Source organism: Dama dama, chromosome 21 (assembly GCF_033118175.1).
Source record: "Dama dama isolate Ldn47 chromosome 21, ASM3311817v1, whole genome shotgun sequence".
NCBI classification, from domain to species: Eukaryota; Metazoa; Chordata; class Mammalia; order Artiodactyla; family Cervidae; genus Dama; species Dama dama.
Window position 1 is genome coordinate 17,227,161 of NC_083701.1, and position 27,735 is coordinate 17,254,895.

The 27,735-nt window shown below is 44.4% G+C and overlaps 1 protein-coding gene across 2 annotated transcripts; it reads left to right on the plus strand.

The window, feature by feature from the left end:
• The first annotated feature begins 2,338 nt into the window (after positions 1-2,338).
• DERL1 (derlin 1) lies at positions 2,339-27,525 on the plus strand. Of its 2 annotated transcripts, none has more exons than XM_061123269.1 (8): positions 2,339-2,758; positions 12,409-12,520; positions 16,300-16,364; positions 17,401-17,427; positions 18,038-18,133; positions 19,616-19,668; positions 21,105-21,215; positions 25,152-27,525. In XM_061123269.1, the coding sequence occupies exons 1-8, from the start codon at positions 2,606-2,608 to the stop codon at positions 25,288-25,290; spliced, it is 756 nt and encodes a 251-aa protein (XP_060979252.1). In that variant the 5' UTR covers positions 2,339-2,605; the 3' UTR covers positions 25,291-27,525. The 2 variants fall into 2 exon arrangements, with proteins under 2 accessions (XP_060979252.1, XP_060979253.1); XM_061123270.1 differs by lacking the exon at positions 2,339-2,758 and adding an exon at positions 2,923-3,079.
• The last annotated feature ends 210 nt before the right edge of the window (positions 27,526-27,735 follow it).

Genomic DNA, 27,735 nt, shown 5'->3' on the forward strand with positions numbered 1-27,735 from the left:
GCAGTGAGGGACACCCTCCTCCGCTAGTTTCCCTGGTAACCGATGACCCAACCTGATGCCAATTTCCCCATAACTGGTAACTTCTCCCTTTCCCAAGTAGCGAAAATTGCTACCATGTCTTGACCACCGCCTGCCACATATGGTGAGGTGTTGCTCCAGGACCTTGCTTCACATGTGTAAACTACCTCTATCCATTAAACAACTGATGTCTCCATGATTGAGTCTGGGCTCTTCCTTTGGTCTTTTTTTTTTTTAATTTTTTTCTTAATATATATATTATTGAATAGTTGACTTAGAGTGTTTAAGGTGCACAGCAAGGTGATTCAGTTATACATATAGACATATATTATTTTTCAGATTGTTTTCCATTATAGGTGATTACAAGATATTGACTATAGTTCCCTGTGCTATACAGTAAACCTTTGTTGCTTGTTGCATATCTTTTTTTTTTTTAATTAGAAGCCTAGCATTCTATTCATACTAAGTTAAACAAGTGAAATCAAAATATCATACTTTTTTTTAGTTAGACAAAAATTCACACGTTTTCTAAAAGATATATTATACATACTATTTATATAAATGTATACAAAAGCTTTTCTACTGTGCTTGATAAAGTCTTGAGAAAGAGTAACAACAAAAAGAGATGGAAAATTGGAAAACAAACTAAGTGAAATGGAAGCACTAAATATGAAATAGAAAAAGTGAAATGAACTGATAAAAGTAAAAGATCATCATTTCTTTGGTCTTGAAGCTGGGCATGTAAGGGACTTGTAGGGTCTGCAGGGTGCAGCCCAGCAATCCTACATCTGAAAACAACCAGAAAATATCTACTCTGCATCCTTTGATATATTCCTTTAAAAGCATGATGGATTTTCATCTACTTGTAATTTAAGTCCTATCCAGCAAACTAGATTGAGTCTTGATCATTTCTGCTTTCAGTTCCTTCAACGATCCAAGCCAGTTGGAGCTGTTGACTGAAGAAAAATTGCATAACCTAAAAGTCACAAGTTAGGTTTCATTCGAGGAATTTACTTCCCAGGTAATGTGAGTGGTAAAGAACCTGCTTGCCACTGCGGAAGACACAAGAGACACAGGTTCAATCCCTGGATCAAGAAGATCTCCTGCCAAAGGAAATGGCAACCCACTCCAGTATTCTGGCCTGAGAAACCCAATGCACAGAGGAGCCTGGCGGGGCTACAGTCCATGGGGGTCACAAAAGAGCTGGACACAACTTAGTGACTAAACAACAACACAGCTCTGAAGAACTGCTCTGAAGAGCTAAGGGAGAAGTCAGAATGTACAGGAGGTTTGGCTGAAACAAAGCACACAGTCAAATATAAAAAGATTACTACTAATCACAAAAAACAGACATCTCATGTTAATGGTTTAGTGCTTTTCGATTTACGGGAGAAGGCAAGAATCTGGCTCAACTATTTAGAGCCAGCATCCTGTTTTTCTCCTGGGCACCCACCATCTGGGTGCTGCAGTGGCTGGTGGCTTGATGGCAGGCCATAGTCACTATTTACTGGAATGGAAGTCAACATTCTTTGTTTACTGACATGGAAGGGAATATTTTTGTGTGCGTGCAAAGTGGCTATTTTCTCTGCCTGGAAAACTCCTCACCGTTTTGCTTGGGGGGGCTCAGCTCAAGGGTCACCTCCTGCAAGTTCTCTTTGACCATTTTCATCTAGGGTGGCCATCTCTCAGGTACTTCTCCAGTTGTCCAGTGGTAAAGACTCAGTCTTTCATTGCAGGGGGTGCAGGTTCAATCCTTGGTTGGTAAACTAGGATCCCATATGCTGCAGGGTGCGGCCAAAAATTAATAAAACCTGAAAAAAATATTTTAAAAGTGGCCATCTCTTCCCACACTTCTGCACTCCCACCCTGCCACTCTACCCCCACTATCCTAATTTATCTTCCTTATTTTTCTTATCACGAGTTTGTAATTATCTTATTCGATTATTTGCTCATTACCTCCCTATCTTGGTTAGTAAGTAAGCTCCAGGGGAGACGGTACAACAGCTCTGATGACTGCATCACCTCCAGGGTCTAGAACCCTATCTGGCCCTTACCAAGCCCTCAACAAACTTTGGTCCGAAACAATGAACAAATGAGCAGCTACGTGGTACTTTAATTTCCCCCTTCTCCTTTAAATACCCTCCAAGTAGACCCACCTGGATTATAAATCCGCACGACTAGGTAGAGGGCGTTCAGCCTCGCCATTGGCTGGAATATTTGTCGTTGTTGCAGGCAACCACTGTTCCCCACCAGTCGTGTGGTCGGCCCGGCCCGGCCCCGCCCCTCTCCGTCCCGCCTCCGAGACGCCGAGCACCTACCCAGTAGTGAAAAACTACGCTTGCCCTTTAAGCGGCGGGGCTTCTGGTCAAATTCGTCGGCGGCCGCCGGAAGGGGAAGTTTCGCCGCCGAACTCTCCCTTGCTGGTCCGAATTCGGTGGCGCCACGTCCGCCGGTCCCCGCCTTCTGCACCGGGGGCTGGGGCGGCTTCCGCCTGGACATTTTCCACTCGCAGAGCAGGCCGCGTCGCGAGGGGGCCGGGACGGGGAGTCGGGCGGCTGTGCGCATCCCGGCCACCACAGAGGCGAAGATGTCGGACATCGGGGACTGGTTTAGGAGCATCCCGACCATCACGCGCTATTGGTTCGCCGCCACCGTCGCGGTGCCCTTAGTCGGCAAACTCGGTCTCATCAGCCCGGCCTATTTCTTCCTCTGGCCCGAAGCTTTCCTCTATCGCTTCCAGGTACTGACCGACGACGGGGCAAGTGGCGCGTACAGACCCCAGGTGGCCCCGCCGCGGCGGAGCGTAGACTGGCCGGTTGCGGACGCGCGGTGCCTGGTGGGACTTGTAGTGCAGAGGCTCCCGCGGTTTAGGGCGGGGTCCTTTGGTCCGGGGGTCGGGTGGACGGACGGGTGGACTGCTGGCCAGGGGTCTGAGCGTGGGCCTGGATTGTTGGAAACGTGGAGGCTCCACTGTTTGGCCCGGTGGGAAGGGACTGATTTCGTCCTTCTGTTAAGATTGTGCTCCCTGCCCTCTGTGCTCCGAGAAGGCGGCAGTGGGAAGGTAAGCCTGATAAGTTGTCTATTTGTGCGACGCCGGTGAGTGGCAGGCTGGGGCCACCTGGAGCACCTGCCCTCCGACCTCCCTCTGCCACTCACGTGGGTGGCATGTGGACGTCGCCTTGCTCAACCACCAGCCGAGCTCTTCTTATGTTAATGGAGTTTCTTTCCAACAGGAGTGATTTGAAAGTCCGAGGTGCAAAGAGTGAGTCTGTTTATTTGTGTGTCTCCCAGGTCCTTAGTATCTGGGAGGTCGTAGTTGAATTTATGAAGGACCGAGTAAAGAATAAATTGCTCCAGAAATGGAATCCTTTTTTTTTTTTTTTTTTTAAAGCCTCAAGGGAACAGTTCAGGGTAATATTCCTGGTTAGCGAATATTAGTTTTATGGAGGTTTATCTTTATTCACCGGATTCTGTGATTTAAATCTTTAATCAGTGCAGGTTGGAGCCTAAGATCTGACATTAATTTCAACACATTCTTTGGACCGTGGGTAACACTGTTGTCTTCTCTGTCTTCATTGGCTATTTCTTAGTTTTCTTTGCTGGTTCCTCATCTTCCTGATCTTTAAATACTGTGGTGTACTCCTGGCCCTCTTTCCTGTATTCTCCCTAGCTGCAGGTGATCTTGTTTAGTTCATGGCTTTAAATCATTTCTACAAAATGAAGTTTCTCAAATACAAATATACATACTTTCAGTCCAGATCTGTCTCACTTCCAGACTTGTATGTCCAACCATATACTTGAAATGACCACTTAAATGACTAACAAACATCACATACTTAATGTGTTCGACACTATACCCTTTCCACTATAAATAAATAGCAACTCCATTATTTTAGGAGCTCAAGCTAATAGTCATGGAGTCATCTTTGACTTCTCTCACATCCCACAGTCTGTTAGCAAATTCTGTTTACTTTAGACAAACATCCAGAATGCAGTCCCTTTTTATTCTCTGTTGCAAGCCATTATCATACCAGCCTTGTTCCTTTCAGTCTTTACTCTAGACAGTTAAGAGTGATCCTTTTAGAACATAAATCCATGTCCTGTCAGTCTTCTGCCCAGATCCTTTTAATGTCTTCTCAACCTGACTGAGTAAAGTTCAAGTCCTTTGGCCTGCAAGGCCCCCTGCTGTCTCTCTGAGCTCATCTCCTACTACTCTTCACCTTGTATATTAGGCTCTACAATGGGATCTTTCCTGTTTCTTCAGCACCTAACTCCATCCTTCCTCAGGACCTTTGCACGTGATGTTTCTTGCTTGAGGATGATAAACATAGTTTACCTCCTTACCTCCTTCAAGTCTGCCCAAATACCACCTTGTTGGCATTTATGATTGCCCTGCCTAAAATAGTACCTCTCCTCACTCTGTCTCCCTTACCCATAATTTTAATTGCTGCATATCACCCCATGATGTCCATCAGCCTGCTTCTCTTGAGAGAATAAAACTCCACGAGCACCACTTGTCTTGTGTACCACTGTCTTTGTTACCTGGATCCATGTTTGGCACATAGCAAGTGCTTACTTGTTGGTTGAATGCATGGAACCAGTGCTGGGCACTAGGGTTACAACAGTGAACAGGAAGAAAATAAAGAGAGAGGCATGCGACTTTGATAGAGTATTCTAGAAAGGCCTCAGAGTATATTTGAACTGAAATCTGAAAGATGAGCCATCTTTGGGAAGGTCTGGCTCTGGGGACAGTCTTGCAAGAAGAAGAAATAATAAGTGGAAGGCTTAGAGGCAGGAGTTAGAATTAGGAAGAAGACTGAATGGTTAGTACAGAGTCAGTGGGAGGGATGAGGATTAGTAGGGAGGACAGAGAGATAGCCAGGAGTAAGTACAATAAAGCAAAGATGGAAAAGTAGGCTGGGGCTCGATCCCATACGGCTTTGTGGTTGAACTTTAATTTGAAGGCACTAGAAAGGCAGAGCCTTTTGAGCAAAGGACTGAAATATTCTCTTGGCTACTCTTTGGGGTGTGAGGGGAGCCCTAGTGGCTCAACAGTAAAGAATCTGCCTGCATTGCAGGAGATGCAGGTTGGATCCCTGCATCAGGAAGATTGCCTGGAGAAGGAAGTGGCATCTCGCTCTAGTATTCTTACAAGAAAAATCCCATGGACAAAGGAGCCTGGCAGGCTACAGTCCCTGGGGTCACAAAGAGAGTTGGACACAACTTAACGACTAAACAACAACTCTGTAGGATGGATTTGGTTTTGTGAATGGGGGCAAGGGAGGGCTAGGTAATGGGACCAGAGAGATAAGTTAGAGGGCAAGAAAGATGGTGATTTGGATCAGGGTGTCTGGGAGAGAGAAATGAATAGGTTTGGGAGTTGGAGTGGGCAAGATCGCAGCCCAGTGGATGTGAAGGGTGAATGGGTGAAGAAGCAGGTCTCGAAGAGGTCACTGTTTTCACAGGAGCGGCTGAGTGGCTGGTGGAGCTCTTTTCTGAAATTGGGAATGTTTAGGGAGGCCGAGTTTTGGGGGTGGAGGAGGGTATGATAAAGAGTTATATCTTGGCCACAGTAAGTCTAAAGATCTGTAGGCATCCGGGTGAAGTTGAGTAAGGCAGTTGGGTATTAGAGTGCAATCTGAGTGTGCAGCCAGAATTGCATATTCGTTTCTATTTGTTTTGTTGAAATGTTTGTTGCCTGGGTGAGTGCTGTGCACTTTTTGCCCAGGGGCATGTTAGGTAATGCGCAGTGGTCATAAATGATCGCAAATCATAAATGGTCATAAATGAGAAGGGCCTGGTCAGAACTGGCTCTTCGGCTCTCCTTGCAAAACCTTGGTTACTTCTGTAGTCAGCTTAGTAAAAGCAAGTCTTTCTAATAGACTGTGCCAAGTCACTTCAGTCGTGTCTGACCCTTTGTGACCCCGTGGACTGTAGCCCACCAGGCTCCTCTGCTGCATTGGCAGGTGGGCTCTTTACCACTAGCGCCATCTGGGAAGCCCTCTAATAGATTACAGGTGTATAATGTTAAAAATGGTGAACTGATCAGAAAGGTCATCATTCATGTCACACTTTGCATAGTGTTCCCATCTTCCTTGGGTTACTTCTTGTAGGCTTATTATCCTGAGAAGTGGGGGAAGCTGTTGGCAGGAGGCAGGACCATGCGCTGACTGCGCAGGTGTGGAGAGACCAGTATCTGTCCTTTCTGCTGCTCTGACTCCTGCTCTTTCTGAACAAGTTTAGCTTTCAGACCCACCTGGAGGAGCTCTTTTCAACTGAAGCACTTGAAGGAAAAACCGCATTTGAGAGACTGATGGATGGGGCAAACAGTGTGTGATGTGCTTTCTGCCAGAGGCTCCTTTTTTCTTTAAAAGCTGCATTTTTGAACAACTTGGGAATGGTCGATTTAAAATTGTGAGTTCATGTTGGAAGTGAGAAAGTTACTTTTCCTCCTTATCCGTGGGTTTCCTGTGAGAAGCTTGTTGGTTTGGAAGCCTCCCGTTTGTAATGTTAGTTCCTTCGTTTGGGTAGGTGGAAAGGCATAGGTGTGTGTTAAGGCTCCTTGTACTGTTGTCCACAGTTCTTCATCCCTCCCATCTCACACCCATCAATCAGTTAGTCCACAGGGATGAAATGGCTCCATATTGCTCCCTGATTAACTGGAAGAGAGATGGCAATTTGCTGCTGCCCTTGTGGTTTCTGAAATGTCTTTCAGGGCTCCCTGCATGGGGATGTTTCATTTCTTTGGGCAAAATAACATCACCGCCTTACTTCTGTGTTGGCTTCTTCATAGTTAACCTCATTGAGCCCCCGCTCATTGAGGTCAGCATTACCCCAGTTGATAGCTGCCATTTCAGTTTCTATTTTGGTGGGTTCCAGATAGTTCTCTTAACTCCTTTGCATAATATCTAGCAAAATACACAGTGACGTATTTAACAAAACATTTTGGAGGGTGCTTTCTTTCTAACCAGGCACAGCAAGTTACTGTTCCTTTTCTGTGAGAGTAGAAAGACTGAGGATTTCAAGTAGTTGAGTCACGGTCCCCAGGCCTGCCTCAGCCCCCTTGCTAGTGGCATGCCCCCAGGAAAGCTGTGCGTCCTTCTTGAGTATCAGTTTCTTCACTGAAAGTGTTAGTCTCCCAGTCGTGTCTGACTCTTTGTGACCCCCATGGATTATATAGCCCACCAGGATCCTGGCATCCTGGTGGCAAGGGAATTGCCAGGATATCCTTGCCAGGATTCCCCAGGCAAGAATACTGGAGTGGATTGCCATGTCCTTCTCCAGAGGATCTTCCCCACCCAGGAATCGAACCTGGGTCTCCCACATTGCAGGCAGATTCTTTTCTGTCTGAGCCACCAGGGAAGCCCTCTCTTCACTGAAAGTGGGGATAATTTAATGCCATAAGTTACCTCTGTTGTCACTCCATTGATTATGACATGCTCCTTTAATATTTTTTGGAAGAGTAGGAAAGTACAAATTACACTATGTGAATGTATTGATTATAAGGCACATCCTAATTTTGGAAACAAAAATGATTATCTTCAAATCGAGGAAAAATGTTCTCTGCTTCATCCCTCTCTTACATAAAAACATGGAAAAATGTTTGTGAAGTGCTCAGTAAATAGTCTCGTGGGTAATCAATTAAAAAATAGTATCTATTAAAAAAAAATAGTATCTATTTTTATTTATTAGCCAATTCCTGCCATTGTTGCCTTCTCTCCTTGAGCAGTAATATTCTAATTTTAATTTGTAATTGAAGTGTAACTATGTAACTGCTGAATTATTTTCCTGTTCTTTTGGTCCTGTTAAAAGCCTCCTGACTGGAAATGAGAAGATATGAACTCTCAATTTTTCTTAATTTGTTTCCAGGAATAATAAGAACTGACACCAGCCAAATCGGTGTTCGGGCCTGGTGCCACATTTGCCAAGCTTTCGCTCACGTTATCGCGTTTAGCCTGATGACAGCAAGCCTAGCAGACTGACACCTGAGTGTGTTGGGGAAGAATTATATAGACACATACCTGGAAGGGGCATGAACTTGGGCTGGGGGCTGAGCATAGAAGTAGCTTCAGGGTTTGGATTTAGAGCTTTAGTGGCAAGTGTTCTGACATGTACAGTTTTTAAATCTTGCCTTTGCAGTGCTGTCCACATTATACGGTTCTGCTGTGGTCTGTAGGTAAGGTTACCCTTTAGCTCATAGCTTCATTTTTAAACTTTTTGTTGAGTTATAGTATACAAGCAGGATGTATGTATATATGGGCTTCCCTGGTGACTCAGCTGGTAAAGAATCCGCCTGCAATGAGGAAGACCTGGGTTCGATCCCTGGGTTGGGAAGATTTCCTGGAGAAGGGAAAGGCTACCCACTCCAGTGTTCTGGCCTGGAGAATTCCATGGACTATAGTCCATGGGGTTGCAAAGAGTCAGACACAACTGAGTGACTTTCACTTTCGTATATATATATATATATATATATATATATATATATATATATATATATATATGTAAAATAATTGCCATATAGTTAGCAACCAGATCAAGACACAGAACATTGCCAGCATCCCCCAAAACCTTCCTACTGTTCCCTTCTGGTCACTCTCATCTCCAGGGGTAACTACCGTCTTGACTTTTAATACTGTAGATGGCTTTTCCCAATTTTCTTAACTTTTCCATAAATGCAATTACACAAATATTTATTTTTGTATGTCTAGCCTCTTTTCAGCAGTTTGAGTCACCCACATTGTTGTGCGTGGTTATAGATTGCTCATTCTTACATTGTTCCCTTGTGTTGAACACACCACCATTTATTTACCCTTTCTTCTGGTAACAGGTTTTTTGGAGGAGTTCTGGCTTTGACTCGGATGAATAGTGAACACTCCTTGGTGAACATAAGCATACATATATACCTAGGAGTAGAATTGATGACTCCTAATAGCTAGTTTAAAGTTCACAATGGAAATTGAGTGCCTTTCACTTGTTTTTCTTGCCTGTCTAGTGTTCCCTCCCCCTGCCCCTGCCCCCTCCCTCCCAAAAAAGTGAAAAGCTGGAGTTTGCTAATACCAGCATTTGGCACATGGGTGCTCTTCTTTCTTACTTACTTGATGACCCATGTAGAATTTTTTTTTTTTTTAAACTCCAAATCAACCAGTCCTTACTGTTTCAGAAAATTTTTTGTTTTTGATAGTTTAAAAAAAAAAAACAAAACTGCCCTAGACTCTGGATGGCATTTGTAATGATTTCAATAGCACGTTGTCACATTGTTTGGGAGATTTTCATTCAGGGATGGTTGGACTAAACGCTCATCAGAAGTTGTTGGACCATGAACAGTGTCTGGTGTTTCTTTGAAGGCCTCTATGCTAGGGAGCACATGGCCTTCTTGCCCTCGTTAGGTGAGGAACTCTGGGCATGATACCTTAACTCTACTGAGGGGCCTAGCTTTCCTCGTGAAAAGGTGAGTGGTGATGCTTCCTGCCTTGGGGTTTCTGTGGAGTTAAAATAAGATGCTTGCCTGTAAATCCCATGCCCTTTGTACTGCCCCTGGCTGCCTCTTAGGGATCAGGGGATCAGTTCAGGCTTTCTAGGGTCGAAAAAGTACCTTTACCACTCACAGCCCTGAAAATAAAGCCATTTCCATTTCTTGACTGTCTCCATACCCATTAGAGGAGAGGAGGGCATTTAGTTGGGTACCTTGTTCAATGGGGATTTCAGAAATTATTACATTGTGTCCTTCTGAAATGATGAACTATCTCCTGGTATTTTCATATTATAATTTTAAAGTAATACAAAGATAATTCCTAGTCCCTTAGATCAGTGAGAGCAAGTATAACTCAAGGGTAAGCCTAATGAACTGGGAAAAGAAGCGCAGTATTTTGACAGTCGCTGATTTCCAAAGCACAGGTGCACACAGTGGCTAAAAATAGTGTCGTGTCGTCAGTGTTAATGAAAAATGTAGTCAGGAAAACCTGGAGGTTTCTTTTCCAAAATCAGGCCTGGAGTAACTTAGAAGAATGTGGGGGTAGATTAAAATGGGAATTTGTAAAAACCAGGTCAGCACGTGTCTTCTAAAAGATATTGTAATGATAGTACACCGCACACATTTTTTTTTTTTTTGGTAAAGCACCTTTTTCATCTACTTTCTTAATTGCAAGCTTTGACAAAAATCTGTGAGTCAAGGAAGGAGAGAGTAAAAGACAAATGTCACAGGGTAGATGAAGATGCAAACTCAAAGGTCTAGATGTTTCCAAGGCCCCACGGGTTCCTAAGAGCCAAGGCTACAGCTCACTTGCTTCTGGTCTTTTCCCCCAGTGATTTTCTGAAGCAGAGAGTGAATTTGTGGGCTTGCTGTCAGTTCATTTGAGGATTCTACAAGCAGCATAGTAGTACTGAGAATTTTTACCGATTTTAATTATACCTCATAATAATGATGTCACTTGTGAGAGGCGTTGTAAAAATAGGGGCTTAGTGTCATAAACTCCAGAGTCTGGCTGTCTGGGACAAACTTTTCTTAGCTCTACCAATTATTAGCTATTGCCTAACCTTTTTTCATCCTGTTGCCTCATCTATAAAATCTACCTCTTGAACTAGGGCATGCACATGAACATAAGAGCACATTATTTTTTTTTTTTAAACCATTGACTAAAATGGATAAAACCAAAGAGGATATCATTCCTTTTTACAGTGGAAACTGTGGCTGAAGAGTGAGAACATGTAAGCCCTGGCTGAAATCTCTTGTCTTTTCAAACCATTTCCAGGGCTCTTTCCATATGTCTGTTCTGTTTCTGTGATAAAATTGTGAATAAACCCAAATGAATTTTAACTTGTGTTGTTTTACTGGTTTAAGCACGGGGTTGCTGGAAAGTGACTTTTCACGGTATGAAAAGTGCATTTTCACCCACTGGGAGTGAAGCTCAGAGGGTCACAGTCTGTCCTTGGAGCATGTGACCTGCCAGCCATGCCTGGCCAGGCCCCACAACGAATGCCCTCTGCTCCAGCCACACCCAGGTTATTAGCCGCACCCATTCATTTATTGTGCTCTCACAGTTCTTTGAGAGTTTATACTCACTTTTCTGAGACCAAAGTTCCCTTCGTTGCGCCCACTCTTGCTTCTGCGAACAGACTCCCCACTATTGAGACCTCCTTGATGTAGGGACCCCATCATTCACACTCGTGCAGTAAGACATGCGGCCGTCAAGCCAAAAGCCAGCGTTATGTTGGCTTTTCCAAAAGTCTGGGAAGGCTGCCATCTTCAACCACTACTATTTGATGTTCTCGAGGTGTTAGCCAATAAATTAGACAAGAATAAGATACAAAATGTTATTTACAGGCTTCCCTGATAGCTCAGTTGGTAAAGAATCTGCCTGCAATGCAAGAGACTCCGGTTTGATTCCTGGGTCAGGAAGATCTGCTGAAGAAGGGATAGGCTACCCACTCCAGTATTCTTGGGCTTTCCTTGTGGCTCAGCTGGTAAAGAATCTGCCTGCAGTGCAGGAGAACTGGGTTCAATCCCTGGGTTGAACAGATCCCCTGGAGAAGGGGATCTGCTATCTGCTCTAGTATTCTGGCCTGGAGAATTCCATGGACTATATAGTCCATGGGGTCGCAAAGAGTCGGACATGACTGAGCGACTTTCACTTTCACTCAGAGTTGAGTACTTGGACTGCATTGGGAGCTTAGGGTCTTAACCACTGGACCACCAGGGAAGTCCTGATACTGTAATTCAGTTTTAAATTTTTATTTATTTATTTTTGGCCACAGTATTCAGAATCTTGGGCTTCTGGTGGCGCTAGTGGTAAAGAACCCGCCTGTTAATTAATGCAGGAGATGTAAGAGACGCAGGGTTGGGAAGATCCCCTGGAGAAGGGCATGGCATCCCACTCCAGTGTTCTTGCCTGGAGAATCCCATGGACAGAAGAGCCTGGAGGGCTGCAGTCCAGGGGTTGCAAGTGTCGGACACGACTGAAGCCCTTAGCACGCAGTGCACGTTTGGGATCTTGGTTTCCCCAACCAGGGATTGGATCCACATCCCCTTCAGTGGAAGCACAGACTCTTAGTCACTGGACCACCAGGGAAGTGGCCTGTAATTCATTTGTGATAGGCAAAGCTGTAAGCCTGATTCTAATAAGTATTGCCCATATACTTCTGTTGTATTGGTTGTTTTCAACTTGTCTACAAGTATTTATTGTTTGTTAAATGATGCCATCTTAACTCCATGGGCTTACAGGTTGATGGGACTGTAGCTGATAAAACTTTTCTTCACTTGTTTTCTTATATTGGTGATAGCTCTTATCACTGAGGAGAATGTTTTGCAAGGGTTAATTTTGTTTAGTTAAAAGAAAAAAAAACAAATCTCAGCTTAGAGAAACTAACAGCTGTGTTTTGTTTTGATCTGGACAGATTTGGAGGCCAATCACTGCCACCTTTTACTTCCCTGTGGGTCCAGGCACTGGATTTCTTTATTTGGTCAATTTATACTTCTTATATCAGTACTCTACGCGACTCGAAACAGGTATGTCATCCCTGGTTTTTCTAAGTGTTGTTTTTGTCTATTTTGCTAAGCCATGTATTTACGTACTGGAGGAATTTTGAGGGCAATTAGCATATATAACAAAATGACTCAGGGACTTCCCTGGTGGTTCAGTGGTTAGGAGTGAGCACTTTCATTGCCGGGGGCCCAGGTTCAATCCCTGGTCAGGGAACTAAGATCCCACAAGCCATGCAGTATGGCCAAAAAAAAAAAGAGGAAATGGCATAGTGATGTAAATGTTCAGTAAGTAGTAACTGTGCCAGGACTCTACAAGGCACTTAGACTGTTTGATTTTTAATTCCCACAGGAGCACCGTGGGGTGTCACACAAGGGCAGAAGTTTCCGCATTTTGTTCATATCCTGTGTGGCTGGGCAGAATACCTCTCACTTATCGCGACGTCTCCCTCACTTGTGTCACACGGCAATCCCTGTATTTAAGGCACAGTTGGGCTGAAGTGTATACATCTCCTAAACTGGTGTTGAAAAACACTACTTTATTGCAAGTAAAAGCCTAGTCTTAGTCTTTGTAAATGAAACACTCAACTTTTTAGAAAAATATATAGCTAGGATTTATTTTTTTGCCGTACTGTGTGGCATGTGGGATCTTAATCCCCCAAGCAGGGATTGAACTGGGGTCCCCTGCACTGGAAGTATGCAGTCTTCCACTGGACCGCCTGGGAAGTCCTGAGAGGCATTTTTTAAGACATATTTATGTATTTTGGCCTGTGTTGGGTCTGAGCTGTGGAATGTGGGCTCTGTAGCTGTGGCATGTGGGCTTAGTTACCCCACAGCAGGTAAGATCTTAGTTCCCTGACCAGGAATCGAACCCGCGTCCCCCGAATTGGAAGGCAGATTCTCAACCACTAGACCACCAGGGCAGTCCCCTGAGAGGGGTTCTTAAAAACAACTTGATTGATCTATAATTTTTATCATACACTTCCACCCACTTAAGGTATATAACTCAATGATGTTCACAGAGTCGTGCAGTCATTGCTATAATCATTTTAGAACATTTCATCACTGTAGCCCTTCCTCATTTCTATTCAGTCTCATTTCCCCTGACCCTGCTGCAGCCCTCAGGCAACCACTAACCCATGTTCTGCGTCTTTAGGTTTGCCTCTTACGGAATTTCTTATAAATGGAATCATATAATCTGCAGTTTTTTGTATGACTGGCTTCTTTCACATAACATGGTGTTTTCAAGGTTCTTCCATGTAGTATTTATGATTAGCACTTCATTCCTTTTTTTTAATTTTTAAAAATTATTTTAAAAAAATTTATCTGGCTATACTGGGTCTTAGTTGCAGCATTTGGGATCTTTAGTTGCGCCATGTGGGATCTAGTTCTCCAACCAGGGATGGAGCCAGAGCTCCCTGCATTGGGGTTCCAGTCTTCCCTGGACCACGAGGGAAGTCCCTCTTCATTTCTTCCTATTGCCAAGTTAAGATGCTGTTGTATGGATTTACCGCATTTCGTTGTTGCATTCATCAGTTGATGGACATTTGACTTGTTTTCTCTTCTTTGCTGTTATGAATAATGCTATACAAGCATTCATGTAGAAAGGAACTTTTGAGATCTTTCAGTTAACCCTCTTAATTCACAGACAAGAAGACAGTGGTCTGGAGAGGTGGTGATATGCCCCACAGGTCACAAAGCCGTTTGAGAAACACAGCTAGGGCTGGAGCCCAGTTTACTGACCCCCGTCTACCTTCCACCATACAGTTTTAAGATAACATTGCGACAAAATGTTTGCCACCTGCATTTTTCCCCACTTGGCTATTTTAAGTATCTAGCAGTGTTGGCTGGTTTATAAGGATTCTGATGGTGAAACTAGAAGACTGCAATTTGAGGACCAGTTAATTTGTAAATTTCCAGTTGCAAGCTTGCCAAATAATACAGTACTGTAGTTTGTGTAATTACGGTATTTTAAATACTCAATCTAAAGAATCCTTAGAAATCACAAAGCCAAAACCACAGCAAGAGAAGCACAGCTGTTACTAGAATTCAGAGATTTTGTGAAGAGTTTCAGCTCTGGTACATCATCCTGATTCCCTCCCATTAAGCATCCTTAAAACTGTGGCTAGAGTGTGCCTTTGAGGTGGGGTGGGGGCGGATAAGGAAAAGAGAAGAGACTTTTGCCTGAAATCCAGTTTCTTTTAGGTCGATTTTCTTTCTGCCTTTCTGATACTGGTTAGGATTGTTACTGTTACTTTATTTTTGTCTGTTGGCTGCGGTGAGTCTTCGTAGCTGCGCTTGGGCTTTCTCTAGTTGCGGCGAGCAGGGGCAAGTTCGTCGTGGTGCGCGGGCTTCTTATTGCGGTGGCTTCTCTTGTTGCAGCCCACGGGCTCTAGGGCATGTGGGCTCAGTAGCTGTGGCACAGGCTTAGTTGGCCCATGGCACGTGGGATCTTCCCAGACCAGGGATCTAACCAGTGTCCCCTGCGGTGGCAGGCAGATTCCTTACTCTTGGATCACCAGGGAAGCCCGAATTTATTTTTTAATTAACAAATTTTAGGTTTTTAAAGGCTGGTTTCCGTGTATAGTTATTACAGAATATTGGCTACATTTCCCATGTTCTACAACACACCCTCAAGCCTGTTTTACACCCAGTAGTTTGTGCCTTCTGCTCCTCAACTCCATATTGTCCCCCCACAACTAGTAACCACGTTTGTCCTCTACATCGGTGAGTCTGCTTCTCCTTTGTCATATTCACTGGTTTCTTGTATTTTTTTAGCTTGTTAGGATTATTTTTAAAAAGTGGACTCTGTATCATGTCATTGTGAAGGGGTGTGGAGGGGAGGGGAAGTGGCTGAGATAGAGGGACCCTGCCCTCGTTCCATTCTTTTCTCTGCCCCTCTCCTGGTCTGCCAGCGGGAGGTGTGAGGACCGTCCTGAGACGGGAAAGCGGGGCTGCTGTCCATTCTTCCGCCCAGTAGTAAGGCAGAGCCCAGTACGTGGTGTAGCGGAAAGAACACGTAACTAGTAGTTAGACTTACTCTGCTTCTAAAACCCAGGTGGCTTTGGTCAGGTAGCTTTATTTCCTCGTCTGTAAAAAGGGGGTATAGGTCTTCTCATTCTCCCTCACTTGGGGGAGGAGGAGGAAGACTCAAGGCTGCAGAAAGGTGTGGCTTTCCACTGCTCTCCCCACCGTCGTCGTCCTTTGCTAGAGTGTGAGCTCCTGGAAGATGGAGACTGAATTGTCTCAGTAAGCCCAGTGCCCGACCGAGAGAGAGCGTGTGTGTGTTCAGTAATAACAACAGTAAGTACAGCCTCGTTGTGGGGAGGAGTCACAACGGTAGGCAGTATGGACGTGATTCCTCCCGACAGAGCTTACGGTCAAATGGGTGAAGAAGGGATGAACCAGGCAATCACAAATGTGTCTCCATCTCGTGATGACAGCTGAGACGGAAAGGCCAGCGAGCAGGCTGTGAGGGGCTTCGGGGCGTGGGGTCTTAGTAGCTGTGACCTGACTGTCCTCCCTCTGGATCTCTCCTGGCTCCTGCTGGCCGAGCAGAGCATGTAACGGACTGGAATTCAGTCAGGAGGGCAAGGTTAGCCTTGGTACCTGGGTGACTTGACTTCAGGGCTTTACTGCAGACATGGTTTTAGATAGTAAAAAAATGTTCTTTTGCTTCCGAGGAGTGATTTAAAAATATTCTCATGTTTTTGCTTCCTCTATAGTTTTTTGAAGTATTTCTGAACATTGAAGTTTCTTTGTTCTGAAATTCCGAACCATGACATTTGACTTATTTTTGTTTCCAGGGGCTTTTGATGGGAGGCCAGCAGACTATTTATTCATGCTCCTCTTCAACTGGATTTGCATCGTGGTATCCTTTCGTCTGTTATTTGGGGCCAGAAATAACCAGTTTTGGGTTTTTTTTTCAGGTTTGGGGAAATAGGCAGTAATCTGTAGGACATTTCCAGTGGTAGTTATTTGCATCTTTATTTACTGTAGTTAATAATTAAGAATCATTAAAGTTCTTCTCAATAGCGGTTGTAAATCACAGAGCCCCAGAGTGATGCCTTCCCTTGCTGTTGTCTTTGTGGGGTTTTTCCACATTTGGTTGACGTTTATTACCGTTCCCTCTTCTTGTTCCCAGTTCTCTATGTTCTCGGGTGTGACAGCTTGTTGACTGCAGCACAAAGAGATTCCATGCCATGAGACAGCTTTTGAAAGCTTGGTCCTTATCAGAAAACTAACTTACAACCAGCATCCTTGCCTCACTTGAGTGCCGTCCCATAATTCAGTCCCTCTGTGAGGACCCAGCTCTGGGAGAGGCCCCAGCGGGCCTCGCTGCTTGCTGTGTGTCAGCCGCGGTTGTCAGCAGCCTTTCGGCTTGCGGACCTTGCCAGGTGGTGAGTGCGGCAGAAGGGGCTTGTCAGCTCCAGCCCTGTGCAGAGTTGGTGAGCTCAGAGTGGCTCTGGGGCTCAGCGTCCGCTGAAACCTGGCCAAGAGCCCAAAAAGTGTGGCACTTTGCACGCCCTTTCCCCTCCTTTAAGGGAAGATCAAAAACTTGTTTTGGACTTCACCTGTGCTGGGGAGCCCTGAATGAGAGGAGAAACATTAGCTATTTCAGGGGGTGCAGGCCAGTCCGTCTCCTAATTGCAGTGGCAAGGCCCAGAGGACACAGGTGGCCAAACTGAGTCATGGGCCAAAGTAGTTAATTTCTACTATTTCTTCATGATTGGAGAGTCTAATAGCGTGCTCACAGTGACGGTGACTAGATACCTTTGTGTTCTGGGGTGTTTTAAGCAACCTGAACTATAGAGAAGTGTTTTTCCTTCCGGAAACTGGAATGAAATGAACTTTTATTAGGTGTGGAATGCTCTATTTGTGTCTGATCTTTAACTTGACAAACCAAGATTACTGGCTTAGCAATGGATATGCAGGTAAGTGTCCCTTGAAACTGTTTGCCAAAAAAAAAAAAAGAAACTGTTTGCCCTTTTGTATGTTTCAAATTTACTTTTAATGGCCTTCAACAGAAGTTTAAACTTCAAAAGAAGTTTAAATTGCATTAAATTGCATTAACTATATGGTATTTTGAAGATTCCAATGTGAGTTACCTAAACCATTACTTTCCTTGCTCATTTCTGGCTTCTTTATTATGTGTGAACGTTGAGAATGATGGTTATCTAGTATTTTCTGAGCATGTACATGGATGTGTATTTTTTAAAAAATACACCATAAGAAAAGAGAATACACCATAAGTAAAGCTTTTTGCATACTTTTTTCAAGTAACAGAACTTGACCCTGGTATTTCTGAATCTATCCCAAATAATGTAATTGTATTTTATTAGAGGATTTTAAAGCATGCATTGCATGTTTAAAAGGGCCAATTTATAATTGTGGTGAGTTTAATTTCTTTTCTGCCTTTTCAATGCATTTTGAATAGCCATGTGATAATTTATTTGGAGGGGAGAGGTTAAAAACAAAAAAAAAGATTCACGCTAAGCCTCTGTTTTTAGCCTTATCTTTACATGTTCGCTTCTTTTGTTGCAGTTGCTGATGATTCCTCTGATCATGTCAGTACTTTATGTCTGGGCCCAGCTGAATCGAGACATGATTGTGTCATTTTGGTTTGGAACACGATTTAAGGTACTCTAACCTAGTTGGAAAAATTGCCTTTTCATCGGTCTCTGCAGAGATCTTCCGCCAGAGGTGTACTTTCTGGCATGCCCAGCAGAGGTCACTGCAGAGCAGTGAACCAGCGGCAGGCCCCTGCTCCCCTCCATAGCTCCCCTGGGTTTCTTTAGTCAGCCCCGCCTCCTTTGCTGACGTCACTCGCTCTGGACCTCAGGCCCCTCAGGCGTGTGTCCTGAGTGAGCTCATGGATGTGAGTGTGGGAGAGGGAGGGAAGGAAGGATACTCAGATGGAGCCCTCCCTTTTAAAATCTCTTCTTATCATTTCCATTAGGTATTTTACATTTAAGCTGAAACAGATTGGTTTTTTTGCCCCCCAACACTTCCCTTTGTGTCTCCTCTCGCAATTTTCCACCTGTAACATTGTTTTGATTTTCTTTCTCTTGTAAATCCTGCCCATTCTTAATCTGAGTTGGTACTGAACATATTTCTTCCTCTCCTGCCTGGAATTGGTCTTGCCTGTGGGCTTCTGAAATATTTTGTGTTCTTCTTACCGTCCTTAACACATTCTGCCTTCAAGTTATTGATATGTAACCCTTTCTTTCCCAGCTTGTGATATTTTTGTAACTCCCTTAGCTCTTAAGTATAATGTCTTTGACTCTGTTAAGGGGTGTTAACCTCAAGTAAATAGGCCGCCAGATATATCTCCAGCCAAGGCGAGTTTACTGGGGCGCTCCCTAGAGCTGCATTTCGGGGTCTATAGCCGTGGCAAGCCACAGCCTAGTCCTTGCAGCCGGTGGGAGGAGAGTGCGTTTATAGAGAGAGGAAACGGAAGTCAGGCGGGCCGTGATGGACAAAGCTTTTCATTGGCTGAGTCCTTATAAGGAAAGAAGTCTGGCTGCTTCCTGTTGGGCTCAGCTGTTGAAACAGGACGTGAGAGCTCCCCCTGCTGGTCTTCCAACCCTACTTAATTGAGGTTTCTGTTGATAAAGGGGCTCAGATGTCGGATGCATCTGGAGAGCTGTCTTATTTGGGAGAGTATTAGTTCAGGATACTGATGTATAATTCAATAAGGGTTCAAAGTAACTGTGAAATATGTAAAAGGAGAACCTAAAACAATGAGCTGTTTTTTAGTTGATTGGTCACAATTTACTGGCCGGAGCCTTCCTGTGAATCTATTCTGGACCATTTTTTTATTAGCATCCACAGGACATTCATCTGCTTTCTAAAGCTATTTGTTATAATTCAGCAGGTCCTGTATTGCATCTGAAAACTATGAGCAAAGTACTGTCTCTCCAGTTGCCAACATATGAATAATTTTAGATGGGAAGTTTCAAGTATACTAGGAGTGATGCTAGACTGAGCTAAGGAATTTTTGCAGGACTTTCCAAAGGATGTTTAAAAACCCTTGTCAGAACAACCTTACCCAGTTCAGCCCCCAGGCAACTGTGTCCTCTGCAGGTGTGGTTATTCATGTTTCTGTATATTCTCTCCTAGGCTTGTTACTTACCTTGGGTTATCCTTGGATTCAACTATATCATTGGAGGCTCGTAAGTGATAGTAGATTTGTTTAATTTCAAACTAACCCTTGGAAGACTTCCATTCTTCTTTATCTTCCTTCCCTAATCTTTATAATACTTTGAAGATTCTCAGCATTGATGATGCTTTTGAAATAATTTCATTTAGATGTAATTGATTAAAATCCCAGGGCTTTAAGCACATTTAGCACTGAATGGTTTTTTTGTTGCTGTTAGTTTGTTGTCATAGGATAGCTTCCCTATATGCATTTTTGAATAAATATTTATTTCTGGATTCACTGTCCAGATTGAGCAAGTATAGACTTAATTTTATCCAAGCCGATTCCTCTGTGCATAAAATTCATGTTTTTATTTTTAAGGCATTTCCAAAATGCCTTGGAAACTGCTCACCAGTCACAGGAATCCACAGATTCTCAGATGGGAAGTTTTGTTAGTGGTTTGATAGTATGAAAGTTTGGGCCAAACAGGGTCAAATTTCAAGTCTGGAATTAGACCTGAGGCTTAGGAAAACCTTGAAAGGATCCATTCATAATTTTGGTAGGAGGATTTCAAGATGCAGTTCTTCTAACAACTCCTGCTCTTCAAAATATTTTTAATGTTTTAAAACAGATTTTGATAGTATTAGTTCTTAACCTGATGGTGTCTTTGCTCTATGGGGTTCTAACTTCTGCTGCGTATCCCTAGGCAGAAGGGAATGAATTGGGTAAACAGACTCAGTTTAGAGCAGAGCAAGTCCTGGGCGTTGGTCTGGGAGCAGTTGTAGACGTTGATCAGGCCCTAACAGGAATGATGCTGCACGCGGAGACAGAGAAGGATATGTAACAGTAAGAGTGGATCTGTAAAACCTTGAAGTGGCCTATATGTCAGCCATGGGAAAACTGAAGAAGGGCCATGTTTATTTTAGGATTACAAGGTGAAGGTCAGCTTTCCAGAGTGATCTCTGTGGTGTCTTACAGTCAAGGATACAAGAGGTGAGGGAGATGTGATCCGTGGCTGCAGGAACAGGGGAGCGGACATTTTTTATCCTTCCTTGCTCCTGTGCCTGTCTCTCGCCAGCCTTCAAACATGCCCCCGTTTTGCAAACACGGTGTTTATGACTGAAAGCGTTCAGAAGCTTGCAACTTCCCCCTACCCCCCACCCCTTCCTGAGGCAGGAAAGTGGCAAAAACAATGTTTTGAGAATGGGCTGGGGCTTGAAAGAGATGTCAGAGAGGCAGCTGGCCTTGAAGAGCCCAGACACCATTGGTTCAGGAGGACTGATTTCGCTTCTCATTCGGGATGCGCGCGCCCCTCAGACTGCACGAGGGCTCACTGTTGGGCTGTCAGGCTCCCAGGGACCGGAAATGAGCTGCCACGAGGGATCTCTTCCCTCTGCTGTTAGTTAAAACTTGCTGCGGCTCACTTTACTGCTTGAATGTCTTCAAACTCATCTGGCTCTCTGTTTGCAGGGTCATCAACGAGCTAATTGGAAATCTTGTTGGACATCTTTATTTCTTCCTCATGTTCAGATACCCGATGGACTTGGGAGGGAGGAATTTTCTGTCCACGCCTCAGTTTTTGTAAGTGTGCCTACCCCCTCTCGTTTGACAGTTTCCATGTTCGTCTGCCTCCCGATAAAGACTCTATGAGGGGTAGGAGTTCCCTCTTTGTCTGATGGAGGAAGGGTGAGCCAGCCAGGGACTTGCCCTGGTCACTCCACGCTGAGGCCCGCTCTTCTCCTGGAGCCTTCTTCTCCCTGTAAAACCCCGAAGTGGCCTGTATGTCAGCCATGGGTAAACTCAAGAAGGGCTGTGTTTATTTTAGGATTACAAGGTGAAGGTCAGCTTTCCAGAGTGACTTCTATGGTGTCTTACAGTCAAGGACACAGAGGTGAGGGAGCCGTGGATCCTGAATCCAGGCTCCAGGAGAAGAACAGGGAGCCGTGGGCTCTGTGGCGGGCGGGGCGCTTGTGTGTGTTTCCAGGGTGAGCCTCAGGGGCCCAGGGTGACGGAGGTACCAGTTTTACCCAAGATTTCAGCTGAGGAAGGTGTAAGAGGGTAAGCAGGTTCATCGGTTAGCAGTTTAAAACATTTTTATATTTAGTATCATAGACTAGAACGTTTAAAGGTCTTTTCGAGGTTAAAGTGAGAGACTGGAGGGTTGGGTCCTTCTGCCCGTTCTTTCTGTTTGCAGGGCGTACTTAGTGAGGAGGCTGAGGGCTCAGCTTTGGTTTGGAGGCAGACTTGGGTCAGAGTCCCATTCCCCTCATCGACCAGTTTGGATATTGGGAAGGTGACTCAGTAAATTCCCCCCAGCTTTCTTTTCGAGTCTGTGAGTTGAGGGGTGGCCCCGTCTCACAGGACGGCCAGAAGTGGGCTTCACCCTCGCCAGCACAGTAGTGGGTGCTCAGTAAATATAAGCGCTCTCAGCCTCGCTCCTGAAGTTGGGGCGGGGAGAGGGGGCGGGATTCTGATGCACCCTCCCACCCCCTCAGAGATGCTGACACACGTAAGTGTGTAAGCAGTGTGACCGTCCTGTCAGGGAAGCAAATGGCTGTTGGAGAAGGGACCAGTAAACTCGCCATCTGGTGTCGCAGCTAGCCTGACAGTCACTCCCGATCTCTGGTTGGGCATATGTGGTGATAGCTTGCACTTAGAAGCTTTAAAAAAAAAAAGGCAAAAAACCCGCTTTTCACATCTTGCTCATTTTAATGTTTTGCAGTTTGCCATCCTTCTAAGGGGTCAATGAGGGCAGTAAAACTTGAGTACCTCCCCCTACCCGTCACTTTCATAGGTTGGAGGAAGGTATTTGAAAGTCCTTCATTGTGAAATATACAGAGAAGCACACTGTTGTTGTGTATGTGTGTCTTTTTCTTTGCTTTTTTCCTCCCCTTTCATTAAGAGCATGAAAAGAAACTTGTTTGTCTTCTGAGTTTTGAGTTGCCTTCAGGCTAAAAAAAAAAAATGGATGACCAATCTGCTTTCTAATTATCAAAGGACACAATAACAGCAGGCTTGGATTTTTAATCTAGGTTTATCAAGTCTGATGGCAGATGCATCATTAAAAAAAAAAAACTTGTTGCTTTGGGGGGCAGCCAAGAGTTATTTTACTTTAAACAGCCATATTCTGATTTAATAGCTTGGAGACATTTCTCAGTTGTGGGCAACAACATGTATGAGATTCTAGTGGCAAAACCAACAGCCCACTGGAGCCTGCCTTCCTCATGAGCTTTCCCTGTTGGTGGAAGCCCTTCTGTGAAATTTTGCATAAAGATCAGATGACAAAATGTAGCTCCTTGCAGAAGCAGTAACTGCTTTGAAATTATCATAAATCTTTGTTGATTATGTATAATTGGGTATCTTTTTATACTAATTACTTGCATTTAATTTCACTATCTGTTTAAGCAGTGGCGATGGCTGCCATATTGTCTTAGAGTCAGAAGCAAAGCAAGACAGCCCTGGCGTTGCCTTTTTTAAGTCTTCCAATTTATTATATACTTTGGAGGAATGTTATTTGTGCCAGAACGTTATGAATGTTGGGAAACCAGTGCTTGGAAATACATGTTGATTTAATGATCAAGCGGAATTTGTTTAAAAGGGAAGATGTGAATTATAGAATTCTAAGACGTATCACTGTTTTGCATTCTGCTTAGAAAAGTAGACAGGGACTTCCCTAGCAGTCCAGTGGTTAAGAAAACGCACTTCCACTGCAGGCGGCAGGGCTTCAATCCCTGGTTGGGGAACTAAGATCCTGCATGCTGAGAAGTATGGCCAAAAAAAAAAAAGGGTAGACAGATCCTCTTCTGTTATTTTTGTTTTTACAAGGAGTTTAATTGTCTTTTTGGAGAGGGAGTGTGCAGCTCACAGGGTTGGTGTATAAAGATATGAGGACTTCGGTCACTAACTGCTGTCGTCTGAATCAAACACTGTGTACCCTATGGATGGTGTGAGGTGCAGGCTATGGGATGGGGTTTGAGCCCCAGAGTCAGGCTGCGTGGGTTTGAATCCTGTCTGTCATTTCAGAAGAGCTTGGCTCAGTTCTCCCTCAATTTTCCCATCTGTAAAATGGGGTAATGACAGTATCTGTTGAGGGCAGTTGGGAAGATGAGATGCATTTTTAAACAAGCAATACCCAGTGTGAGGGAAACGCCTTATGATAAAGTTGAGCTCCTCAGGCTTCCTGCTGTGGGCAAGTCCCCCTCGTGGTTTGTTCTTGGTGCCAAGTGAAAGTGAAGTTGCCCAGTTGTATCCGACTCTTTGTGACCCCATGGCCTGTATCCTACCAGTCTCCTCAATCCATGGAATTTTCCAGGCAGGAGTACTGGAGTGGGTTGCCATTTCCTTCTCCAGGGGATCTTCCCGACCCAGGGATTGAACCTGGGTCTCCCTCATTGCAGGCAGACGCTTTACCATCTGAGCCACCAGGGAAGCCCTTGGTGCCATGAGGGGTTTAAAACGGGGTATCAGATCACAGTCTCTGTGCTTCAAGCCAAAAATCAAACCATCAGGATCTGATAAGTGGAACAGGTGAAAATAGATGCTCGGTTGACTAATAATCAAGGAAGGAAAATAGATGGAAAAACTACTGAGAACATAGAGTCCTGGGTTTACATTTTCTTAGCTGTTCTGTGACTCTAAATTTATTAATTTGTAAGTTGGGAAATCAGCTAACCGTTTTGGGCCTCACCTTTCCCACCATCAGTGAGATGGAAAGAATGCAGTTGGAGGAAACACAGTGAATGAACTTGAAAACATGCCCAAACTCCAAGACAGAAAGCCACCTTCTCCCCTGTCCCTTGATGGACACGAAGAACCCAGTTGCATCATGGAGATGCTGTGTGCTGTGAGGTGCTCAGACACACTGGTTGTGGATTTGTCCTTGGAACTGAATTTACTTAGGGTCCTTTGAGCAAGCTAGCTCCATATTTATATAAACCAAAATGCTATATAGGTGGTTTTTTCTGGTTCCTGGGCTTGTGGGTGTTAATGTTTTTGTTTCCATACTTACTGTTCCCACATAAATTGCTTTTGTAATCAGGAAAAAAAAAATTTAGAGTGTGAAGTTAGTGTGAAATCTTAGTTCAAAAAAAAAATCATAAAAAGTGAGTGCCTTCTGTGGTCAGGGCATTGAGCTAGGTTCTGAAAGGATGCTACGCACGCGTGCTCGCCCAGTCGTGTCCGACTCTTTGTGATCCCATGGACTGTAGCCCACCAGGCTCCTCTGGCCACTGGATTTTTCAGGCAAAAATACTGGAGGGGTTGCCATTTCCTCCTCCAGGGGATCTTCCCGACCCAGGGAAGATCGAATCTGTGGCTCCTGCGTTGCAGGTGAATTCTTTGCCTGCTGAGCCCTCAGACAGAGTTAAATAAGACATTGTCCTCAGCCTCTCCGTGGCCACAGATGAACGTAATTCGATGTGACAGATGTCATGGGAACCCCAGGAAGGGAGATAAGGATGGACAACTACGTGGAAATGACTGGTTTTCTCATTTTGTGTCTCGCCCACTCTGCTCCAGGTACCGTTGGCTACCCAGCAGGAGAGGAGGGGTGTCAGGGTTTGGCGTGCCCCCGGCTAGCATGAGGCGAGCAGCCGATCAGAACGGTGGAGGCGGTCGACACAACTGGGGCCAGGGCTTTCGGCTCGGGGACCAGTGAAGGAGCGGCCTCTGGCCTGCCCACCAGCCTCTCCACTCAGATGACGTTTCCTCCCAGCGCGGGGTGACCTTCACCACCGAGTTCTAGCTGATGCTGTTGGATCTGACCCACACTGAATGTAGTCTTTCAGAACAAGACAACAGTTTTTTAAATCCTGGAGAAAAAAAAAATGAGTGTTCCTCAAGTTTCATGATTCTCATTCAAGTCTTTACTGCTAAGAAGAACAAATTATCAACTGTGCAAGTTTCAGGACTGGCCATATTACCATTATTATTACTATTTTTTTTTTTTGATGTCTTTTCTTCCTTTTCCATCTGAGTAATGGGTTTTGGCAGGTCCGGCTCTGCCAACAACAAGCTGGGTGTCTGGCATTGGGTCACCAGACCTGTCCACGGGGCTCTTAGCTCTTCCTCGCACACACGTCTCCTTCCTCCTTTTCCCCTCCCTCACATTCCCAGCTAGAGGAGTCTGCTCGTAAAATGGTTCTGCCTCTGACCAGCTCTCTCTGTTTATTGACCTTTGCCACAGCTTGGCCACAGAGACCTGTTCATGACGTTTCACAGTGGCAGAACCATAACCCTTGGGCAGAAGGCAGAGCAGTGGATGAAGCTTCCTCGGCCTTTGGAATTGCCGTGACCTGCTGTCAGTTGTCACCGTTTGCCACCTCATCAGCTATTTTGATTTAAAAAAAAAAAAAAACCCCGGCGTCAGTGAGGACTCCAGATCGGTATTAATGAGGCATGAGAGTCATTGCTAGGCGTTTTTTTATCCTAAGTTAAGTGATCAAAACTCTAGTGGAGTTGCACCTTTCACAGGGGCTGGGTTTAACTCGGTGTAGGCATCTTGTGTAGGGCGCTGTGTGTACCTAGTGTGGTGGATTTGCATTGTGCTAGAAAATTCTAGCCCACATTGGCCACAGGGAGAAGCTCTCTTGGAAAGGCGCCTGGTCATTGATTCTACTTTGTTCTCATTCTGGGTATATGTTTATTGAGTAGAGTGGAGGGGAGAACTTTAAACCCTGTTTAAGTTGTCTTTTTTTGGGGGGGGGGGGTAAACCATCCCCCCATTTTCACCCCCATGGCCATATGCTTCAGTTAGTTGTGAGGAGTGTGCAGCTCCTTGTATGTAGATCTTATTTCAGGAGATGTTATAAGCACATCTAAGTGAATCACATAATTCTGGGTTGTAATGGCTTTAGACTCATCTGCGTTTGAAGGGCTTTTTTATTTTGAGTCATGAAGGTACATCAGACCAACTTCAATACCCACAAGTCTTTTTTTACCCCCCCTCCCCAAGGTGGGCTTTTTCCATCAGAGCTAGGCTTGTCACCACATAGTTTTTTTTTTTTTTTTTAAGGCTATGATGTTTCGCACAGTTTTCTCGTTTTATATATATTTTTTTTCGTTTTATATTTTTATTCTGAAAGTGAACTGCTAGGAGCAGTGCTGAGTGGCTGCCATACTCCGAGTCAATTAAAAAGGCCATGAACATTTGCCCAGTGGTTCTGTATAGGAAGCACTGTGCACTAGTAGGATGACTTTTTGCCCCACTCTGAAGCAGTGATATGTGTTATTCTAGGAAATGGCGATTTGAAAACAGCTCCTCGGTTTTCATGAGGTTTGTTTGCGTGTACCTCTCCATATTTAATTTATATGATAAAATAGGAGACGGGGAGAATATGAACCCCAGCTGTTATGTGTTCTGCTGTTGACCTGTGGCCACAATAAAATTTACTTGTGAAATTTTAAAAGCCCTTCTTCCTATTATGTCGCCCTAGCACCCACCAAGCAGGAGTGGAGACTCAGAGTGTGTTTGAGTGTGTGTGTGTGTGTGTGTGTGTGTGTGTGTGTGTGTGTATGTGTGTGTGTGTAAGAAGAATCTCATGGTAAGTGAGCTAGTTTCCTGCACGCCCTCTCAGCAGCTCAGATGCCCAAGAGCAAGAGTCTTTGTGAAGGTTCCAAGTATTGTTTAGAATTCTTCAAGGCCAAGTGTTCATTACGTTCTTCCTTTCAAGCAAATTTAAGAAGCTGATAATCTTATTAATTTTTGTCTGGATTACCTCTCTTGGAATAATTTTTGCTACACAAGCTATTTGAGATTTGATTTGGCAAGGCAAGACATAACAGTGGATTCTCTTTGTGAAAGGAAAAAGAAATCCTAATTTTGTATAGAGATTCCTTTTTTGTAACTAATCTTTTTATTGATAAAAACTATAAATTAAAACGTACAACTTGATGGTCGTCTGTCTTAAGTTTCCGTATCGCTGCTCTGCTGCCTCTTTAGATGGGATGTGGTTTGTGTAGCCAGTCATCTCTTGGTGCCCAGTGTGTGTGGCTATGATAGTGACACAGCAAACATTTTTCTAGCTACTTTCGTTCACGTGCTGGGAAATACCTGTAGAATTCATTCTTGGAAGCAGGGTTTATAGGTTTTCATTATAATGAA

Bases quoted from the DNA above. Each gene is read 5' to 3' on its own strand.
- DERL1 (XM_061123269.1), top strand. From the start codon at position 2,606: ATGTCGGACATCGGGGACTGGTTTAGGAGCATCCCGACCATCACGCGC. The intron at 16,365-17,400 runs GTATCCTTTCGT...TGACAAACCAAG, and splicing joins TCAACTGGATTTGCATCGTG to ATTACTGGCTTAGCAATGGA. The intron at 17,428-18,037 runs GTAAGTGTCCCT...CTTTTGTTGCAG, and splicing joins GCTTAGCAATGGATATGCAG to TTGCTGATGATTCCTCTGAT.